Source organism: Bombus huntii, chromosome 12 (genome assembly GCF_024542735.1).
Source record: "Bombus huntii isolate Logan2020A chromosome 12, iyBomHunt1.1, whole genome shotgun sequence".
NCBI classification, from domain to species: domain Eukaryota; kingdom Metazoa; phylum Arthropoda; class Insecta; order Hymenoptera; family Apidae; genus Bombus; species Bombus huntii.
Window position 1 is genome coordinate 9,455,786 of NC_066249.1, and position 22,003 is coordinate 9,477,788.

The following is a 22,003-nucleotide window of genomic DNA, read 5'->3' on the forward strand; positions in this document are numbered from 1 at the left end:
ATACAGCCTCTCACATAAGTTTAACTTTTCTTAATTTTATTAAACATTATCATCCTATTTCTTATGCTAACTAAATAAATATTACTTTATAAATTATGTTTACTAAACATTTATTACACATTATACAAGTATATTATCTCTAATTATGTACTATCTTTCTTCATAATCTGCTGATAGACTCTTACAAAGGGATGTGGACGTCGATCTTCTTCTGGTATTCTACATTGTATTTTATACCACACAACATGAAGACCAATTAAGGCAGCAGTAATCCCCCATAACTGATAATCCATTTTTATATAATCTTTCTGTTTACGTTTATGCAAAACAGAAAATATCCAGCTATATCTCTTATATGTATTTAACTAAACCTGATTTATATTATCTTCCTGAAAAACTTACATATGAAAGATATCTTTTGCAAACAAAATATATTTCATAATCACTTACAAAATTGTTTATCAATTTATAATTAATCACAATGTGTTTTAATACTTACAGATTACAATCACGACCTATCGCACTATAATCATCCACACTTGATCGTACTTTGCTTGAATATAATACATAACCTAAATATATTAAGTGTACTTAAAATTGATTGGCTAATTATATTTTATATGCTCTATCAAAACTTTCCATGAATTTCGTTTCGTAATAATTTGATAATTGTCACCTATCAATTATTAATTATAACACTCTGTAATTAAAAAGTTATGCAGTTAAAATGATAAACAAAAGTGTAACCCTCGAATGTCACTAGTCAGCAGCCAATAGTTGCAACCGCAACAATCAAGTTTTATTTGCATTTACTGCCCTGTTTCGTTGGACAGATATAGAGTATAGGGGAATTTAACGTGCCATCTCCGATGCAAAAGCGAAGCCAAAGCATCATTCCACGTCCTCCAATTCTTCCAATTCTTACAAAGAGAACAAAAATTAACCAACTACATAACTATGTATACAGTTAAAAAAAGAAAACAGGTTAAACTTTATTTTAATGAAAATTAAATTATTGACTTTTTTTGTTGCTATTTAATAATTTTCAATGCGTAAAATTTGAAAATGCAAGTCATAGTTGTAGAAATCCAGCGGTTCAGAAGTTACACATATGTAAAGTTAAACATTTTTAATGTCTATAATTAAAGTGTTGACGCATAATGTAAATGAACTTTGTCAAAAATTGACATATTAACGTAACCTGTTACATACGTACACTTGTTACAGCCAGCGATTCCACTCATTGGACGAATCTTGGATAGAAGGCAACATGACGTCAAAGTAAACTATTAAATATATTAAAAATGCTCAACTTTATGTACGTATAACTTTTGAATCGCTGAATTTCTGAAGTTAAAAATTGCATTTTCAGATTCTACGCATTAAAAACTACTAAATAGCAATAGTTTTATTCCCATTAAGACGAAGTTCAGCCAGAAAATATTTTGTAAGTGGAAATTTTAGATGGTTTTAGGATAACATAAGTCACATATATATATTTCAGCAAAAAGCGGGAAATTGTTGCGATAATATTTAATATTCTTTATACTTTAGAATGATTAGATGAAAGTAATAGTGTTATATGAAAGCTTAATGTTTATTTTATATTTTTATTTATTGTTAATTTTATGATATTTTCAATATTGCTAATCTGAAAGAAATATTTTCCGTAGGATATAATGTATATAAATGTAATATAAGCATCTGTAATTATGCCTGGTGAAAAATTAATAAATGCGGTACAAAGTACCTTTTCGTTATACGGACTTGTACTTTCAAGGTATATAAATTTTTAATGTATTACATATAGTATTATGTAAGTATACCAAATCTTAATTTTATTTCTTAATTTTTTACGAATGAAATTTTTTGTTGCCTAGGAAACTTAGCATTTCACTTGCTAAGGAACTTCTAAATGTAGAAGAAAATGAACGTGAAATGTGGCTAATGCAAGTAATAGAGCAAGTTTTAGCTCAAAATTTAAGTGATACACAGATAACCATTGAAAATTTGAAGCTAGCAATAGAAGAATGTATAAAACCCAATGCGTTAAAGGATACAGAAACAGTACTAAATGTTATAGATGTATTTGATATACCTAGAATCAAATATGAGTTGTCTGAGAACAAATTTGTTTTGGAAACTGTAACACCAAATTTGGTTGCCGAAGCACAATATAAATCCATACTTTTTAAAGATAGATTTGAGTTGCTTTGGTACAGAACTATGAGACATGAATTATTTACTCCTCCAATGCCTGGTGAAAGAAAAAAAGATTGGATTGAATTAGTACCAATTGAACATCTGTTGAGTGGAAGTAAAGAAGGAAATGTTTATGTTATGGGTCTTCTCTCTCAATTAGTAGAGGGTGAATATTATTTGGAAGACACAGGAGGTACAATAAAAGTTGATTTACAAAAAGCAATATCCTTTTGAAGCTCCAGATTTATGTAATCATTTATGTAAACATGAATATTTATAAATGTTTCAGTATGCTAAATCAATTATCTGTTAATTGCACTTTCCTTAATATTTGTATACAGATTTCAGGATGGTTTGATCATGGAATGCTCTATAGTAATAGCTAATGGAGATTTCAAGGATGGTATTTTACATGTGAAAAATTTAGGTTTTCCACCAGCAGAATCATCTAGTAATGCACGTGTAGATTTCGGCAATGCTAATACATTTGGTGGTTTGAGCAAGTTTTCTTTGAAACTTTCTGAAAAACTAAAAACTTATGAAGAAAGTAACAAAGATGGAATGATTGTTTTTGTATCCGAAATGTGGTTAGATGATAAAATTGTTTTACGCAAATTTAAAATTATGTTGGAAGGATATTCTGAATATCCACCTATAGCTTTTGTATTATGTGGACATTTTTTAAGTTTTCCTGCAAAACCATCAAGCAGGCAAAAATTGATAGAGGGATTAAAAAATCTTGCTGATATAATAATACAATATCCAGATATAAACCAAACTTCCAAATTTATTTTTGTACCTGCAATAGATGATATTGGATCACCAAAAATTTTGCCAAAATTGCCACTGCCCAAAAATCTTACAGAAGATTTTAGGAAAAATATACCTGGAGCAATATTTGCTACTAATCCATGTAGAATTCAGTATTGTACGAAAGAAATTGTGGTACTAAGGGGAGATATTTTAACGAAAATGTGTAGGAATACTCTTTACTTTCCATTTCAAGGCAATATCCACGATCATGTAAGCTTTATTATATTACTGATTGTTTATGTATGTTATATAAAAGTGTGTAACTTTATTTTTGATAAATGTTTCAGTATGCAAAATCAATTATCTCTCAATCTCATCTGACTCCTCTAAGTCTTCCAATGTTACCTATATATTGGAAATACAATCATGCATTACAAATATATCCTACTCCAGATCTCATTGTAACTGCAGATGGATTTGAAGCATATGAAACTACCTATTCTAATTGTCATATAATCAATCCAGGATCATTTTCAAAAAACGACCATTCCTTCAAAGTATACGTTCCAGCGCTAAATTTAGTTGAACATTGTGCTATTCCCAAAGATATGGATGGTGTTTAACAACAAATTATTATTGACGTTTGAAATAAAGTATTAACAAGTAACATATTTTTGTAAATTCAATAATAATAGTAATTTACTGTACCTTCTACCTCTCTATGAACAATTGCATGCCAATTTTATAGAGTATATATTTTCACATCACAGATCTCATAAGCCAAGTTTGGTTATTGAAAATAACTTAATCTTTATTAAATAATTTAATTATAATTAAAAATTATTTTATTTTATTTTATTCATTGAGAATACTGGATAACTTCTTGGTCCATGTTGTTTAGCAATGCAACGAAATAATATTGAAGAATAACTTAGTGACTCTTATGATCGAATATGTTTAATATTATCAACATAATACACCTCAGGCAAATTTAACACTCTCCTCACTTCTCTTCAGACTGCCTAACAAATTTGTATATCAGACTTTCTATCTGGGACACAGGAAATACGCGTTTATTTAATTATTTTTCTTATCGATTTATATAAATAGATACATACAATATTAAACACATGTGTTTCTACCTCTTCGCAATGTACATAACAATATTACAGGTACAGACTGGGCCGCGGCATATCTCAATTCACTGCGCTGGAAGCATAAGTCAATTACTGGCCGTTTAATTAAACATTATAAGGATCATAACTTTGTAAAACAACGTATAACGTATGAGATGCAATAATAAAACGCGATAGTATGATCTGCAAATATTACAATTTCGTATTAATAACGAGCTGAACTGCTATCAATAATACCAGCTGTACAGTTAAAGGGAACATACGTAAGTTATGTAAATATAATAATTAAGACACAATTTCTGTTCAGCAAATTTTACGATATATATATATATATATATATATATATATATATATATATATATATATATGTATATATGTATGTATGTATGTATGTATGTATGTATGTATGTATGTATGTATGTATGTATGTATGTATGTATGTATGTATGTATGTATGTATGTATGTATGTATGTATGTATGTATGTATGTATGTATATGTATATGTATATGTATATGTATGTATGTATGTATGTATGTATGTATGTATGTATGTATGTATGTATGTATGTATGTATGTATGTATGTATGTATGTATGTATGTATGTATGTATGTATGTATGTATGTATGTATGTATGTATGTATGTATGTATGTATGTATGTATGTATGTGTATGTGTATGTGTATGTGTATGTGTATGTGTATGTGTATGTGTATGTGTATGTGTATGTGTATGTGTATGTGTATGTGTATGTGTATGTGTATGTGTATGTGTATGTGTATGTGTATGTGTATGTGTATGTGTATGTGTATGTGTATGTGTATGTGTATGTGTATGTGTATGTATATGTATATGCGCGCGCGCGCGCACGCACGCACGCACACACACACACATATATCATTTAACGCATTGGGTTGTGTGTGTGTGTGTGTGTAGAAACATTAATTTTTATTATTTGGATTGATTTTTTTCTCTAGCAGAAATTTCCACTCGTATCGTACGCACACACACACGTTTTCTCGTTCTCTCTGTACATTATATAATTTTAGCAATCGTATACGGATTACGAATGCCGCAAAAATCTGCGTTTAGTGCTCCAAATATTTGAAGCTAAGTATCATATCGATATAACGTACTTTCAATCGTGGCAAGCGTATGTTAAACTTTTATTACATCTGAAACGTTCGATTAAGGTATGAGCATTAGTGTTAGAAAAAACAAAGATTAATAGTTAATATGTATAATTATGAACTCTCAGGACTACGCTCACATACTTATCGAAATATATTACACTGCCGCTATATAAAAAAAGAAGAACACGCTTATATCTATTGCACGTCCTTAAATTTTTATATACTCCGATGTCAGCATCTCCTACACTCTCAGCTATATCATAATACAGAATAATACATAATAGTTTATATACCAGTGCTTTCTTCGTGTAACTATGTACAGATGCATAAGTTCAACTAGTAGAGTTACAATTTCAGTCGACGGACGGTGTAACGGTCCTTCAGACTCCATGTCTCACGAACTCTCTTTCTTCGCGTGCAATTCTCCTGAAAAATCAATAGTTAAATCAAATATGTACATATATCATTTCAAATTTGAATAACATATTGGTTGCTTGTAAAGTTTTATCTAATTTTGGTTGTCTCTTCATTCAAAATTTATCTTTTTTTAATTAAATATGTATTATTTTATTTTTAGTATCATTAATACATTTTTATAATCATTTTGAACAATAAAAAATCTGTTATTTTTTTCTAACTGTTATCTTTGGTTCTAACTGATACATACATATATTGTGTACCTACTTTCTCTTTGATATCTACGGCAAGCTTGATTCCTTTCTTCCGCGTCGAAGTACCATAGAGTGATTGCATATCTGGTTTTGTAAGCTGGCTGAACTTCGTGCGGATTTCTCCTATCAGACCAGAAGAACAATATTCTGTCGAAGAGAGGTTCAATATCCGCCACTTGATCACGCCAGCCTTCTGGGAATATCCTCAAAAGGCCGCCGTTTTCCTGTTGATGCAAAAATAATACAATTTATTATTATATAGTATTATAAGATGAGAAATAATTTGAAATAAAAATTTACAATAAATTTGTCAATTTAAAGTGATATATTTCGAGAATTATTCATTTATTAGATCATAGCATGTCTAAACAATTGTCTGAAGAATATTTATAAATTCATACAAGGTGATAGCAAAAACTGCGAATATCGAATTATGTTCTTGGTGTAGTAATTTTTTATATTTTAAATGTTTTTATTACAATTTCTCCCATCAAAATTGTGGGCATATGCAAGAGTACCATAATAAATAAACAGAATAAAAAATGTACCAAAGCAAACTATAAAAGTTTAATATTAAAAAAAAACATAATATTAATATTAAAAGAATTTATAAAATAAGATATAAAAAAGTTATTAATTTCTCGAAAACAAAAGATCGTGCACTCAAAATCTTTCGAAGCTGTTTTACCATCAGCCTAAAGCATCAAATACACATACGTACAGCTAATTCATTCGAGATTTCGCAGTCTTGCAATTTCCGTGTGAGATGTTTTTTGTTTAATACAATTTAATACAAAAGATGTTCATTCTTTAATACATTATTATTCATAATTTATTACCAATCATACTCATTAAGTATTAATGAGTCACAATATTATTTGTCCCAATATAATATTTCAATGAAAAATAGAAAAAATTAATGATTAAATTTGCAGATGTGAAGATAAAACAATAGCGAAAGTTTAAATAAAATAAACACAAATTCAAGAACATACGTACTTTTACTATTGACATTTATATAAAGATTACTCTTTAAATATAGTAATATTTTGTGTTACTCAGCATGAAATTGTTGTGATATAAATTCTTATTTCGATTATTTAGAATAATTAAATTTAAACTAATTATTTAGAGGTTTACCCTCATCATCGATTTCGACGATTTTTTAATATGTATGTTGTCGGCAGGGAGAGTAGATGATTCCGAACAATTTTTTTCTATATATGTAACTGCTACGCCCTAGCTTCCAAGATATTCGTAAAAAGCTGTCATTCTTAGCACATTGAGTCCTGTGCTTATGTACTTGAGACTCATTATTTAAATCTTATCACAGATCTGGCTGTAAGTAGCGTAAAAGATTTGACTCTCTTCACCTTTGAGTCTCTTAATCATTTTGTCCCTATATTGAATTTATTACTATTTTACGCAAGCATTGCCGGTCTCCTCACTGCATCCGGATTGAGAAAAATAACCCAAAACTAAACCTAATACATTGATGATATTTGTGTTTAATTGAGTTATAGCAGACATTTCGTCCAGCTTAATAGAAATGATCGGAATATCCAAATATTGTAATATTCAAGTTCGCCCAACTCTCGTTCATACATACTAACCATAAACAAAAGATAAGAGTTAGGTTTGAGTTAGGGCATTGTATTCGGCCACCGCAAGGCGGCTGACAACCAATACTAACGCATACGCTGCCGCGGATGTATATTTATAGACAGAATTCACTGTAGTGATATCGACAGTTTTTTTGCAAATATCTCGGAAAGTAGGATCGAGCGGCCGCTACATGTATAGAAAAAAGTTTCCCAATATCAGGACCTCGACGATATATTCAAAAATCATCAAAATCGGTGATGAGGGTGAATTTCTAAATCAATTACTCCTATTTTTTTTTTAATTCGTTGATTGATTACAATATGAATTTTCTTAAAAATTAGCTACTTCAATAAAGAAAACTTCTGGGTTCTTTGAGTTCGTTAACTTTTTAATTCTTTCATTAAAGCAAAATTTGAACGCATTTAGAGATACAAAAGTTCCAGACTCAAAGCTTGTTTGGAAAGAGGTCAATATAAACATGAGGACTTTACACAAATTCATCAAGTTTCTCTTTAATAATGTTCTTGTTCGAAAGAAATGTATGTATTCATTCACGGTTAAAGGTAACAGGAACAGGCACACGTTGTGAGATGAGACATTCTACAAACGGTGCTTTTATATTTTTCAAGACAGCATATGTTTGACAGCCCCTATTTTCTGTGTAGGTCAACGTAAACATTGCTCAATACGAGATTCTCGTGCATATGCGAGACGGAAGCGTTACATGGGGCAACTCACGTAGGCCCTGGATGCCCTTCGTGCTCTATTCAACTCTATCGCCTACCCTTTCTCAGAGTGTCCTCACTTTTAACATTCAAACACGCATAGTCGCACGTGCAGGTTGAAGTAATAAGGAAAGTACATGTGAGAACGAGTCATCATGCTGTTATTGTTATAATTTATTGTAAATTATTATACGATTCTAGTTATTATATGATCATTACAATTTATTATAATACAAGAATAGAAATATATACATACATTAATATAAACAAATCGTTATTTTTTGTACAGTTTGTAATTTGTTACCTTTTTACAATCACTTCTGATTAACTTAACGAATTTAACTCTCTCACAAGTGTATCATTCAAATATACTAAATTACAATATCCTGTATATATTGTACATATATTACCATGCGTAATATTATTATTAATATTTATTTGTTGTAAAAAGTTGGAAGTATGTACATGTCCCTTATATGTAATACCAAAAATGCAATGACTCGACGATAAAAAGGATTGTTAATTATTTTCTATAGTGTTGATTTTATGTTATCTTATTACACCATCAAAAGGTTAAGCGAAGCAGAACATTTACTCGAAAATGAGGGGGGTTAAATAGTTCATACAGGAAATCACTAAATTTTTTCACTCAAAGAATGTGAATTTTCAGGTAAGTGGATTCAACTAGAGTTCAGTCAATCAGACATCTATTCTAGCACGATACTGTTGCATTTCTTGTATATACATACATCTTTAAAACTTCTATTCTAATGTGAATAAATTATAATAGAAATTTGTATTTTGAATTGACTTCGTAAAGTTGTGATTTTCTATCTACTTACTATTTGTAACCAAACGAAAATAGACACTTTCGAAAGACTACACAAAATCATTGAAGTAAAGGAAAATCTCATGAAACATCACTCAAAGGGACGGCCCTGAAATCTATACCTCACAGGAAATTAGTTTTCAGAAGGCACACATCATTATTGTAGTGGCTACTTTGGACTATAAAATTGTTCATGCATTATTTTAGAATTAAAAAAGGCAAGAATAGAACAAAAATTTTAAATCTTAATAAAAATCAGTTAGCAATGTAACATAAAATTATATTTGTAAATTACAGATTACAACTTATTGATGAGTTATAAAAGAAGATGGAGAAACTTGATGGAATTTTCAATATATCTTATCTGTATTTAATTATATATTTATTAGAAATATATTATGAACATTAAGAAATTAGTACAATCAAGCGCAAATAACTATTTTATCTCTTGAAGCCTTAGTATAATGATAAAAATAACTAAATATGTATTTCGGTACTAAATTTTCATTTAAGTGATATAAATTTCTTTGCATATTTATTCGTGGCATGCACATAGATCTTACCTTGATATCCCAATCTCGGTTAAGATAGTATATAGCTGTGATACATCTTCCATCTCGATTGGGGTTATCCACATGTTTCACGTAATGCGAACCGTGACCAGGATAACAAGCCACCATCGCCTGAAAAATAATGCATCGCATCATCTTAATCGAAAAAACGAAACTGTTCTTGCGAACTGGCTTATATGCATTCGCAAGCTGACTAATCGTTAGGAATGTAGATCTGAATATGTCGTGAAATTTGTAATAACAGCTCGTTGATTTTTTAAACAGAAAGAGATAGATCAGAGAGAGATCATTCTATAATGGCAACCGTTTTAACTTAAACATAAATCAAATTCAATCAACTACTTATAAACAGCGTTTTTAAATTAAAAACGACAAAATGACGAAGATAAGTGGTCTCAGAGATGTAATAAAACAAATGTCAGATATCGTAATTAATAATCTTACATTATCAGAAGTTAAATAGGCGCGTAGCATATTTATGGAAGACCAATATATCTAAGGTATTTGTTTCTACCGTATTATAAGTATGTGTATTTTCCCAAAGTTCTTATATCATTGTTGATTTTAAATCATTTTATAAAAAATTAATTTATTAGATTTTTATTACAGATTATAGATCGTAATAGGTAATGATGCATCTCGTATAGGTAGTGAAACACGTAGTTGAATTATTTTACGAAATTTTTATTCATTTTTTAAATATAAGAATGATAACAATTATTAAATTGAATTATCAATTCAAGCGTAATCAATATTAAAAGTCTAGAACTGAAACTTCTAACGCAATTTTCTACTCACTTCGTCATTTTGTTTTAGTCCTACATATGTATATTCAGAAAATTAATCAATTAGTAATCGATAAAATTTAAAAATTATATAATTTTGTTTATTTTTTCATATTGCGTACCAAGTTATATGTATACATATAACCATCGGAAAGTGTTTTCATATAAAATATTTTGCAAATTGTTTAGATACTTACCATTTCTTTAATTGCGTTCATAAGAATATGAATTTATATAAATATCCGTAACCTAGTAATCCTATTTATATCTACACAAATGAAACAATCAATGATTTTAGAGTTACAAGAGCAGATGTTTATGGAATATTTTAAAGGTTTCAGTAAACGTAAAGTAAACTTTAGCTAGCTAGACGTATAGCTAGCTAAACGTCTAGCTAGACGTATCAATGAAACGTTAAATAGCAGAGCAGTCAAAGGTCCCTGACAATGAGTGCGCACATATGCCCGAGAAGGGCTGAGATAGTCAGTTACACAGTTTCTTCAGAGGTAGGGCGTATATGCATACAAATACTGATCACAATTTGCCTTGACCTAAATAGACCACTAACCTCGATGTCCTTGGCACTACATTAGGCGGCGTGTATATTATTACGTAATCCACGAAATATGTGTCATACGATCGTTTTTATGTTTACGTTTTGAAATCAAAAACGTCAATGTATAAGGGTGCGTCATTGTCATCCGCGTAAGAAATCCATGGGATGTGTCTTTGTCGTTACCAATTCTCAAAATCGAGATATATAGTATGTTTTTCTTACTTAACATTTAATGTCGCTTCAACTGCAAAATGAGAAAGGTGTGCGAGAATTTGACGAATCAGCATATTGTGCTCCATATGAATACATTTTGTTGTTTATATTATATTAGGAGGTTGATTAATTTACTCTCTTTTATGAATTTCAAGAGATCATAAACTTTTTCTCAGAAGTAAATATTATTCGCTACTGTTAATTAAATATTGTGGTAAAAATTTGCTTTTGAATTCTATAGTTGCACTTAATCAAATAAATTCGTTAAACAAACGACGTAAATCTTACTCTGACAATTGGTCACGAATAGTAAACAAAAAAAAAGGAAAGAAATAGTTATTAAAACCATTTACAAACTTCCATATTATGTATAACAATGAGTTTTCTTAAAAACACTTTGACTTCTTCAAGGTCTCTACCGAATTACCGAAAAATGCGCATTCTAATTCAAGTAAATAGACACTCGATACGCATTCTCTAATAGTGATCCAGAATGGCAAATACCTTTCACCGTGCCAAGTTATAAACGATACAAACGAAACAGCTATTCGATAACAAAGAACATCTTCCAGACACGTATATGGTTCAATCGGAAATATTTTTTCTTCAAAACGATCACATTTTACCACGTTCAATATTGACATCCATATCGATAGTATTCAATAACTATTGTGCACCATCGAATCACCTTGAGAGGCGAACAATTGATACTGAGCTCGTCGCCGTGCTCATCGTTTTGTTTTAAACGTTAGAGACAGCAGAAAAACATTCGTGTAATCAGTTAACTATTATCTTTCTTAATTTCCGCCGCGCCATTCGACGACAGAAATTGCTGAAGCATATTAAATACGAAACATTCTTTTCTAACATGAATCATAATCGTATAAATTGACTTAAATTGACAATAACCTGCGATTCTGTGATTTACAAGACGTATACAGTATTAAAGAGCGCGTACACCTTGTTTGAAATCTTTTTTCCTCTCGTTCCTCCCAGTGACCTCGTTATCTGCAGACTGATGCGATATATTATAGATAGACTGCAACATCGAGACAAAACGTTCGATATCGTACACTTTACGTGCAGCTCGTCACGTTCCTTAGATAAGTAACACAACCTGCCAAAAGTACGCCATCGCGATAATAACGTAAGAATCGTTGCGATAGATTACGAACAGCAGCGTCAAAAATATGTGAATTCTTGACGTGAATACGCGATAGAGTCGTCTGATATGAATGCTGCGCACAGTGAAATTTGTTTTATCGTGTTTATTAAACCGAAAGTCAAACGTCTGTGTGCGATCTTTGTCCCTTTGTTTGGTACAAGTTTAAAAAGAGACTGAGAAGATGGTACATACCTTTGAATAAGAAAGAGAAAAATAGAAAGGAGGGCAGAAAATGATACATACTTTCGTGTGGCTGTTTGTGGAAGAATCTGTCAAATTTTAATTAATCCTTCATAATCTGTGCAGCATTCGACATTTTATTCTAAATGGTCTATGATTAGTAAGTTACAGCTTAAAAAAATGCATAATTTAGACAGGTATATTTTCACATTTTTGTAACCAATAGTGACTATACATTTTACTATTTTTAAATATAAGAAGTGGAAAAAATCGAACCAAATATTACATACGTAACATAACATTTGACCGTAAAGAGTTGAAAAATCTGCTTTTTCCTTGAACTTTTAAATATTTCTTCATATTTTTTATGAATGTTTAATTTTTTATAATGTTCCGTATGGGTAAAACATAAAATAAACATCGGTGAATTTTCTCAGGTTTAAGGTTTAAGATTTAAGATTTAAGTTGTCTACTCAAGTGCAATCCTATTGTTAAATTAAAAAACTACCTGTATAGATGAAGTAATAAATAATAATAATATCTATGGGTGATTTTTTCGACACGTTTTAGAAATTTTTCTACGTCTCGAATGTTGATTGTATGTTAAATGTTTTACTATTCCTGCTGTTAGATTTTAGCTCATTAATCTTTCTTCGTTTGTTTTTTATATCCGTTGTTTTCCTAACAAAAGTTTAATTTAATAGAGGAGAAAGTAATAAAAAATTGTTTTGCATGTTTGATGGATAATTATATGTGCTGCTTGTTTTGTAATTTATGATTGATCATCGTACTTGCGACTGAACGATTTTAACGAAACATATGATTAAACTCGAATTGTTATCAGAATTGCAACCACTTAGCCACTTATGCGCAATGCAATATACAATATCAATTACATTCAAATATTTTTAATAAATCTCGTAATATTTTCTTCAATAAGAGCAATTTATATCGAAAAATCCCAATATTTCTTGCTTTGTGTACAAAAGATGACAGAAACACCAAAATAAAAAATATATTTCTGGGTATTCTGCTTAAATACTTTCAAATACAATCAAACTTTAAAATAGACAATCACATGCAAACGATTAACAAAATTCTGATAATTCTTACCGTGTATATAAATGATGTACAATTTAGTAAATACATATATTGAAAATATGCATTATCATATTTTGATTAAATTTCTGAACGTACCTAAGTATGTAAAAAACGGAGAAAAGGCCACAGCACAAATTGCGGAAGAATAAATGACCGATCAATGCTTAAATAAATCTGCAGAAGTGGTATTATGAATGACGCAGTTTATATTTCTCATAAATTACGCATTAGCTATTGAAAATTCTTTTTTTGACATTCAATTAGTTTTTAACGCAATATTTTTAAAATATATTAAAAATTAGAACTGAGAAATATTTTATAAGATTAATACGAATATCAACCGTCAACTTCTTAAATATCATTTGCTCGAAAATAAGCCGAAGATGAGATGAAGGTTATTTTTTCACTATTTCTTCATCACTATTTCTTCACGAATATAAATTCGAAATGCAACGAATATAACATACCGTTTAAAAAATAAATAACAGTGTCGTACCAAATACGACGTTTACGTTATTCATAGTTCAACAGTTTGTATAATACAACTGGTTTAAGTGACCGGTTAACGTTAACACCTTTGTACAATATAATTACTCACTGAATTATATTAAATTTCGAATTTCTAATCATACATGATATGCATGTTTTTATCGCAAAAAATAAATTAATTAGCGAAAAATATACTGAAAATTGTACTAAAGCTACTTTGTGAAAGATATTTTTTAACAACCTTAAATTTCACAGCCGTTTTTAGACATCATGAATATTAAATAAGGCTTTGGACTAGAAGCGACAATTCACTGGAAGAAGCAAAGCCACATCCTCTTCTCTTTCTATCCTCTTCTAAATTCGCATTATTTTCGATATACAGCAACTATGCCACAATCGGATTTTTAGCATTTGAACAACGTCCAAAAATTATTTCAAACCTCATTTCATTGAAACTAATACTCGTTGTAATGTGACAACCAAATCTTCACAACTATAGTTACAATGCAATTAATCAGAAACAATCGAGGCAACAAACCGAAAAGGAATGGAAAAACATCCGTATGTTATTCATTTAAATGAAACAGGTATTACGTTTCAGGGGGAAACCGCTTTACTAATGTTATTGCACGTGTTTCATAGAACCGAAAGGAAAACATACGACGTTTGTTACACTTCGAATACGGAAAATATTTCTGCAGTATGAGTATGAGTCACCGATTAGAATCATACAATTTTTCTATATTATTGACTATATTCATAATACATTCTGCTTTTAAGTAGATACATAATTACATAGACAACTGTAAAAATTCTTTATCAAATGTAACTTTGTAGGCGATCCAATGTTTGTCGCGCACGAAGCAACTTAGTGGCGTGAACGTGAACGCGGATTGTAAATTTTTTGTTGTTAGGTTGGCGTAATTGAGTTACACTTGATTGTTCGACAGTCGTTGGATCACCCTTCAGGAAAACGTATATGGTATTCATCTATTTTGATCTTAATAAACATATCCTTACATTCCAAGTTTTAAACAATCATTTAAGTTTTAAGTAATGCCTCTCCCTACGCTATAATACCATTTATGTATGGTTGCTGTAAAAGAATTTTTCGTAGGAAAGATTTGGTATACATCGCACATTGAACAAGGAAATATTGTTATCTATGCTCAATTTACTTCATATTTCTCTCTCTCTGTATTTGTATATGCGCATGTCATAAATTATAAAAATTTCCATGCGCTTCAACATACTAGATTCTACCAGATTATAATATTTCCTGTTGCTACATTGCCATGAAGTTTTCATTTATTACCTTTCCTGATAATTGAAAATCTCTTTCGAAGAGACATGTAAAATTTTGTTATATTTTTGTATATGTCTAGTGCAAGTTTGGAATACATACTGATGAAAATGAAAATATGACAAAGTCAGAAATGTAAATGTTAAAAATTTCAAAATGATAAGCGATAATGACCAAAAATAAGGAATTTCATAATAATCTGGTAACGAGAAGTGACTTTTATTTTGTATTAATCTAGAAAATATAAGATATGAAAAAATGTTAATATAAAAAAAGGAACAAAGTTTAATTTAGAGAGTAGATTTAAAGAATCATATTGATCATTAAAATTATTAATTAACATTGCTAATAATCTATAGCTGAAACTTGTTGTTGAATAAATATACATTTAAGACCATCGATTTTGCGGAACATCGATCTTCAAAAAATCGTCTAAAAGATCCTATGATCGTGTACCACGAAAATGAAACTGAGAAATTTCAAGTCATTTATTATATATTTGCGTATATTTGTATGTTTTATATTTTTTAAATATTCATATAGTAACGCGAAAATCTCTACTTATCGCGAAACAGATAGTTAAATTTTGAAATGTAAAGGGAATATCGTGAGCCGTAAAGCATTGTAACGCGGCTATTATAATTATAAATAACACGGAAGATATGTCATACCGATCAGAAAGTCAACAAACACCGGTAAATACCCTCGTGGAAACGACACGACGCTAGAGAGACGAATGAAATCGTTTTCAGACATGATTGGCACGCTCTCAACCGTCTAACTATATGTGCAAATGCATACATACTTTGTATGTATGTACATTTATACCTCGTTGATTTTTTCACCTTCACGAAGGTTAAAGAGCGAGATGCAACCAGTCGGTTGTAAGGACTTAATCGAAAGTGAACGACCTAACACGAATATATTAGTGACTATCGATGAAAGAACTATGTATTAAAGAATGCATAATTTAAATATTACCTTTAAAAAAACAGTATAATTTGTCATATTTCTTTATATTTAATAACATTTAGTATTTCAGTTTCATATAATGGATTTCACATTTATGCAAGATTATTCTTTCTAGCTTATGAAATTATTTAGTCACGGAATTAATTACCTGTCAAGTCACTTTGTGTACAATAGTCAATTACTCCAAAAATAAAACATAAAATATAGAATTTTAACTTCTATTAAATATACTTATTTGCCAAAAAAATAAGCAATGAATATAGATATCTAACATATTGCACGCTGTTTTAAAAATTATTATTTTTATTTTTTATGTTTATTGGTAATTACTAATTAATTTGTAATTATTTTCATAAATGTTCTTCACACATTGTAAAACCGGAAGTTCGCCCGAACCTGATAGGGAAGAGCTAAATATATGTTCTTTGCATTAGGATGAATTCGCGTTAAATAATGCAATATTTCAAAATATTGTCAGTAACTCAGCACTATTTTTGAATATTTGTAAATAAAGTCGTATTGATCCGAAATATCGTTACGCAATATCGTGTAATTTTAACAATACACAATTATCTAACGATAAAATTCCCCTTAAGATGAAGTACCTAGCTTTCTCATTATGCAGATACGATACTGATAGCACTCTTCTAGTCTAGATAGATAGCAATCTTCTATCTAGAACCTAGAATACATAAAAAATATGATTTTACGTTGAATCAATGAATTTCAATATTATATCATCATTTATCGTCAGTAAGTTAGGATTCAACTTCAACATGAAAAAGTGAATATGTTTTAAAAACACATTTAACCATTGCCGCAATTATTTTTCTCTTTGTACTTCACTCGACGTGCAAAGGAAAAATTATAACAGTTAGGTGGTAGTTCTCATATTTATACAATACTTGTGAAATGTTCAATTCCAAATTCTTCGAGTACTATCAGAAAATGCAAAAAAAAGTTAAAGAAGAATGGTATCCAGAAACGAAGTTCAACTTAATTAAATGGGAGATTTGGTGCGAGACAGCAAAAGAATTCGAATTGTATCGAATATTTTCTTGCGAACTATAAATGGAAGCAGCAACAGAACGGAGCAATATGTTTGGTTTAAAAATATGTATTCGCTTGTTTCTTCGATTTCTGAAGAGACAAAGCTTTGTTTAGTTTAAAAGGAGAATCAATTACGATAGTAAGATTAAAAACTTTTTTTTCAGACTTTTACAATTAGTTGCAAGAATTTTAGGATCACATTCACTTTTCTTCTTTATTTCTTCTTTATTTCTATTCTTTGTCGTTCGTGTTTTATGTATTTTAATACAAATGTATATTTGCATTGCATCACAATAACATTTAATATCAAAAATACATTGAGTTCCATAACATGTACCTTCAAACAATGTTAGGAAATATTACTGTATATAGTAATAAATAATAGTGATAAAATAATTTAGAACAGTGATACTCATAACATTATGTAGAATATCTGCATATCACGGAAAATCAATGAAGAGAAATGAAATCCGCTGTCATATATTGAGAAAACAATGGCAAATATCGTCGATATTCGTGGTAATATCTAAAAAGTTATTCAAGAGTATATAAAAAGTTATTCAGCTCGATAAATTTATTTCAAAGCGCGTTACAACATTAGTTTATTAAATCACACAATTTTATAGAAGAAAAAGTGAGTCGAGATAACCTTAAAATCTTTATATCCAACACCACCAATCACACGACAATTCAATTCTGTCATTCTGTTTCCTGTATGGAACCAAACAAGTTCAGATGAACAATTTTGTTTTCGTTGTCTGGAAAATAATCAAATGTACACGAACATATGAACCAAATGTAGCATATATTATACGAATAAAGTATTTACTTGAGAAAACTACACTTCTAAGTCGCTACTGATCATTGATACTTTACTGATTACTTAGGTCGGTCTACATAACACCTCATATCGTCCCACTCATTCGCTCGCGGTTTAGATTCTGTTTACGGCCTTACGGGAGACAGGATGCGTAATCGAGAAAAACGCATACACACTGCCTACTTTCTGGCATAAGAGACGAAAGAGAGTCAGTGAAAGATAGGGAGAAAGAGATAACTGCATAATTGTATGAACGAGTCAGCCGTACGGCGTACGTGACCGACTGCACTTCGTGGTTTGCTACTCTCGTTTCGGTTCTCTGTTTAGCGCACGAGCTACCCGAAAGATCACTGCAATTTCGGAATCCTGACCTTCTCTGCCTACCGTCGCTTCCTCCCTCTCCTTTCTGGCTGCTAAAGAAATTAAACCGATGCTTCAAGGGATTTGCTTTTTCACTGCTTTGATACCTAGAATGAACGCGCGTCCCCCCCTTACCAATATCGTTCATCAGATTTTTATAGTAAATCAGAAAACGTGAATTGGTTTGCATCTCAGTGATTAATTTGATTGTTACGGCTATCGTGCAAAACAACAGATCATTTCTTCTGGCCAGTGTTACAAATATTTCCGCATTTGCATTGTTTTCACGATATTCAAGAAACTACTTTTTCATTGGTTTGTATAATTCTCGTTCTCCATAATGATATACATACATAGATTGGAACTTAGTCTGATAGTTGCTTAAAATTAATAACATTTTCAATCTACTGTTATCTAACAATTTAAATATGTAAATATTGTAACAAATTTAATTTCTTAAATGCTATTTTTTACACGTATAAGTAATATTGTACAATTTTTATGATAATAAATAAAATATATAACTGTTTAACAAAAGCCATATAATATAACAATTATGTAGAAGATTACAATATTGGAATAAAACATGAGCAGTTTGTATAAACATATTAAACTATCAAAATTTTCAATTGTTAAAAATATATGTATGTGATTGTGTATTGTATTCATAAAAAAGAAAACAGTTTTATTGCCAAAGTTTATTTCAAATTATAATAACTATTCAATTATGCGTTCGATGAATTAATATTTTACGCATAATCAAACATGAAACAAATTTATCATATTAAATGAGTAAAAGAAAAATTTTCCTTACAATAACATTTTCAATGCTTCTAAAATTGATTTAGAAATAAAAAGAAATTATCAAAACTATAGAAATATAGTGAACTTAATAATGTATATAGACTTACAAGAATGTGTTTGTATATCTATAAGATTATTAATAGGCATTAGTATATCGATTAATGGAGTATTAATACATATCTTATTAATTATTAATACATATTTTGAAATGCTTACTTATGATTCAAATAGTACAAACATAAACTTTGACAAAGTAAGGATATTCAACACAAGACATAAATTAAAGATTGAAATAAATATAAGACTAATGTATACTTTTGTCATATGTAATGATAACAAAACTATATGATATATAAAATGTGGGACTATTTTTATGCTTACCTTCGTTCTTCCATTAATCGTGTAATTTCCCATTTTCCCATTGTTGCACATTTTATTTGCCCTCATAATGACAGCATCAACTTGAGATATGAGCATTCCAATGTTTTGACATTGTTTTTCTTTTCCGTCAAGCCACGTTATTTGATCACCACGAATTGTCTTTAAGTCATTTGCACCTGCTTTATTAGAAACCAATTGTCCATCCTTAAATAACCCAGCACTGTACATATTTAAAACTTCGTTTAACACTGCAAGACCTTTTTCGGTTCCTAGAAAATTGTCTACCACACACATACCATATTCATCCATGTCTCTAATCACATTTCTGCTTATATCATCTATTAATTCTTCAAGATTATTTTTATTTTTATGGAGGAAAGGTGGTAAAAGTTCTTCTTCACGAGTTAAACGAACCTCTGGAAAGTTCTTCATACCGTTATGATGTTGTGTAGGCATATCTAATTCATGGTCCTGTAGGTTATCTAGGATTCTTGAACCTTCTAGAGCAGGATTCAACAATTCTGTTCTGGCACCCAAGATCGTGTCTTCAGAACTTCCTTCATATGTTATGGGAGAAGTCCATCCATCCACTCTGTTAGTACAAGTACCTTTTGTCTTAGTGTTATTGGATTTCCTCTTGGAATTTCGACTATCCTTATGATTTAATTGTCCTTTTATCTTTTCTATCTGTTTGTTGGTTCCTGTAAACAACAAAATCATGCAACAATTATTAATTAAAATAAATGAAACAAAGAAGTTGTATTTATTTTACAAAAAATCATACATATTTTATAGTATATAATACATTATTAGCTAGTAAAAGATTACACAACTCTAAAATTCTAACGTGAAATAGTTTTATAAAAAGGCACGTGGGAACAAGATCAAGTTTCACGTACCGCCAAGATGTTTCCCGTTATTATGCACTTCTGGAGCAGCGTTCAAACCTCGCGTTTTTTCTAACACCGACTTCTCGCTTAGGTTAGAAACCACTGGTGTAGTTAAATTCTGGCAGTTTCTTAAGGAGGATTCCTTTTTAGCGGATTTCAAAGTGAAATTTTGACTAGTAGCCGAAACGGTATTTGATACGATCGATTCCACAGAATGAGTCGCACAAAATTCTTTGTGACGTTTCCAATCCCGCCTCTGGTGTTCTTTGGTGCAATAAAATACGGCCTTGCACCGTGAACACCTTAGGAGCTTGTCAGTTCTGTTACAGATAACACAGCCTACCGTTATACCAATTTGAACATCACCGCCGAGTGTCTGCGCACGACTGACTATCGGTCCGGACATGTTTCGTCGTTTATTTAGCGGCCACGAGTGCCGACGACATTTCTCCAACGAGGGAAGTCACACACGCACTCAATCTGCGTATAGTACTAGTGCGCTATCGAGACTCTGCGGTGCTTATACCACTTATAGTACGTACGAATCGTCGTTGGTTTACATACTACATATATGTATGTTATCGGATCCGCAAAAAAGCTATTGGTGAAACGACGATCGAAACACGGATACTTCAATGTTCTTTAGTTCTTGCGTTCTTACTACGTGTTATGTGGTCCTATATACATACTTATACTCTGCATCGAGTCTCTTTGAAAATTCATTTAAAAGTCAGATATACGAGTATATATCTACTATTTTGACTGTTCATTGTCCTTAAGAGGGCGCTAGTTTATGCTCATGTTTTTGCGATCAAGAATATAAATTCATTACATTTTGCAATTTACGGACACGATCTTTGACTTTAATTATGCATCTAGTTTTAAGCCGTTCTTATATCATGTTATGAGTAATACATATGTAAATATTTTAAAGAACAAAAGTTTGTTATTCAATACAAAAATGGATCTGTATTAAATGTAAATGAGTAATAAATACGTTGTTGTTCATGTAATTTTATTTTAGCTAAGCTCGAATTACAAAGAAATGAATACATAAAAATTTGATACATAAATGTACATAGTGGGATTATTGTAATATTATATAAACTCAATATATAATACATATATACAAAATGTAAGAAAATGTTTTACAAATAACAAATCTCTGTAGATACTTATTTATTATAAAAAAATCATGTCGTGACTGAGTTTTGTTCCTTATATTTTGATTTTTAAAATACATAGTATTAAATATATGAGATTTGATTTCCTTTACAAAAAAGCAGTTGTTTCCATAGTTACGATATT

The 22,003-nt window shown here is 30.2% G+C and overlaps 2 protein-coding genes and 2 long non-coding RNA genes across 9 annotated transcripts; 1 reads left to right on the forward strand and 3 right to left on the reverse strand.

The window, feature by feature from the left end:
• Positions 1–15: 15 nt before the first annotated feature.
• On the reverse strand, positions 16–1,221 carry LOC126872228 (uncharacterized). The gene is made up of 2 exons (XR_007691910.1): positions 500–1,221; positions 16–389 (listed from the first exon to the last, which is right to left on the reverse strand). It is a non-coding gene; the product is annotated as an uncharacterized LOC126872228 (long non-coding RNA).
• LOC126872209 (DNA polymerase epsilon subunit 2) lies at positions 836–8,501 on the forward strand. Of its 6 annotated transcripts, XM_050631885.1 has the most exons (8): positions 848–984; positions 1,228–1,281; positions 1,373–1,447; positions 1,674–1,780; positions 1,881–2,424; positions 2,542–3,225; positions 3,303–3,608; positions 4,128–4,567. In XM_050631885.1, exons 4-7 carry the CDS (start codon positions 1,713–1,715, stop codon positions 3,576–3,578), a joined length of 1,572 nt encoding a protein of 523 aa, XP_050487842.1. In that variant the 5' UTR covers positions 848–984; positions 1,228–1,281; positions 1,373–1,447; positions 1,674–1,712; the 3' UTR covers positions 3,579–3,608; positions 4,128–4,567. The 6 variants fall into 6 exon arrangements, 5 of the variants coding, with proteins under 5 accessions (XP_050487841.1, XP_050487840.1, XP_050487844.1 ...); XR_007691909.1 differs by lacking the exons at positions 1,228–1,281; positions 1,373–1,447 and adding an exon at positions 8,166–8,501 and having other exon boundaries at positions 836–984; positions 4,128–4,354; XM_050631886.1 differs by lacking the exon at positions 1,228–1,281.
• On the reverse strand, positions 3,431–4,134 carry LOC126872231 (uncharacterized). Its single transcript, XR_007691913.1, has 2 exons — positions 3,719–4,134; positions 3,431–3,670 (listed from the first exon to the last, which is right to left on the reverse strand). It is a non-coding gene; the product is annotated as an uncharacterized LOC126872231 (long non-coding RNA).
• LOC126872211 (egl nine homolog 1) lies at positions 5,239–21,101 on the reverse strand. Its single transcript, XM_050631891.1, has 5 exons — positions 20,705–21,101; positions 19,806–20,506; positions 9,618–9,737; positions 5,909–6,119; positions 5,239–5,650 (listed from the first exon to the last, which is right to left on the reverse strand). Exons 1-5 carry the CDS (start codon positions 21,099–21,101, stop codon positions 5,619–5,621), a joined length of 1,461 nt encoding a protein of 486 aa, XP_050487848.1. The 3' UTR covers positions 5,239–5,618.
• Between the last annotated feature and the right edge of the window lie 902 nt (positions 21,102–22,003).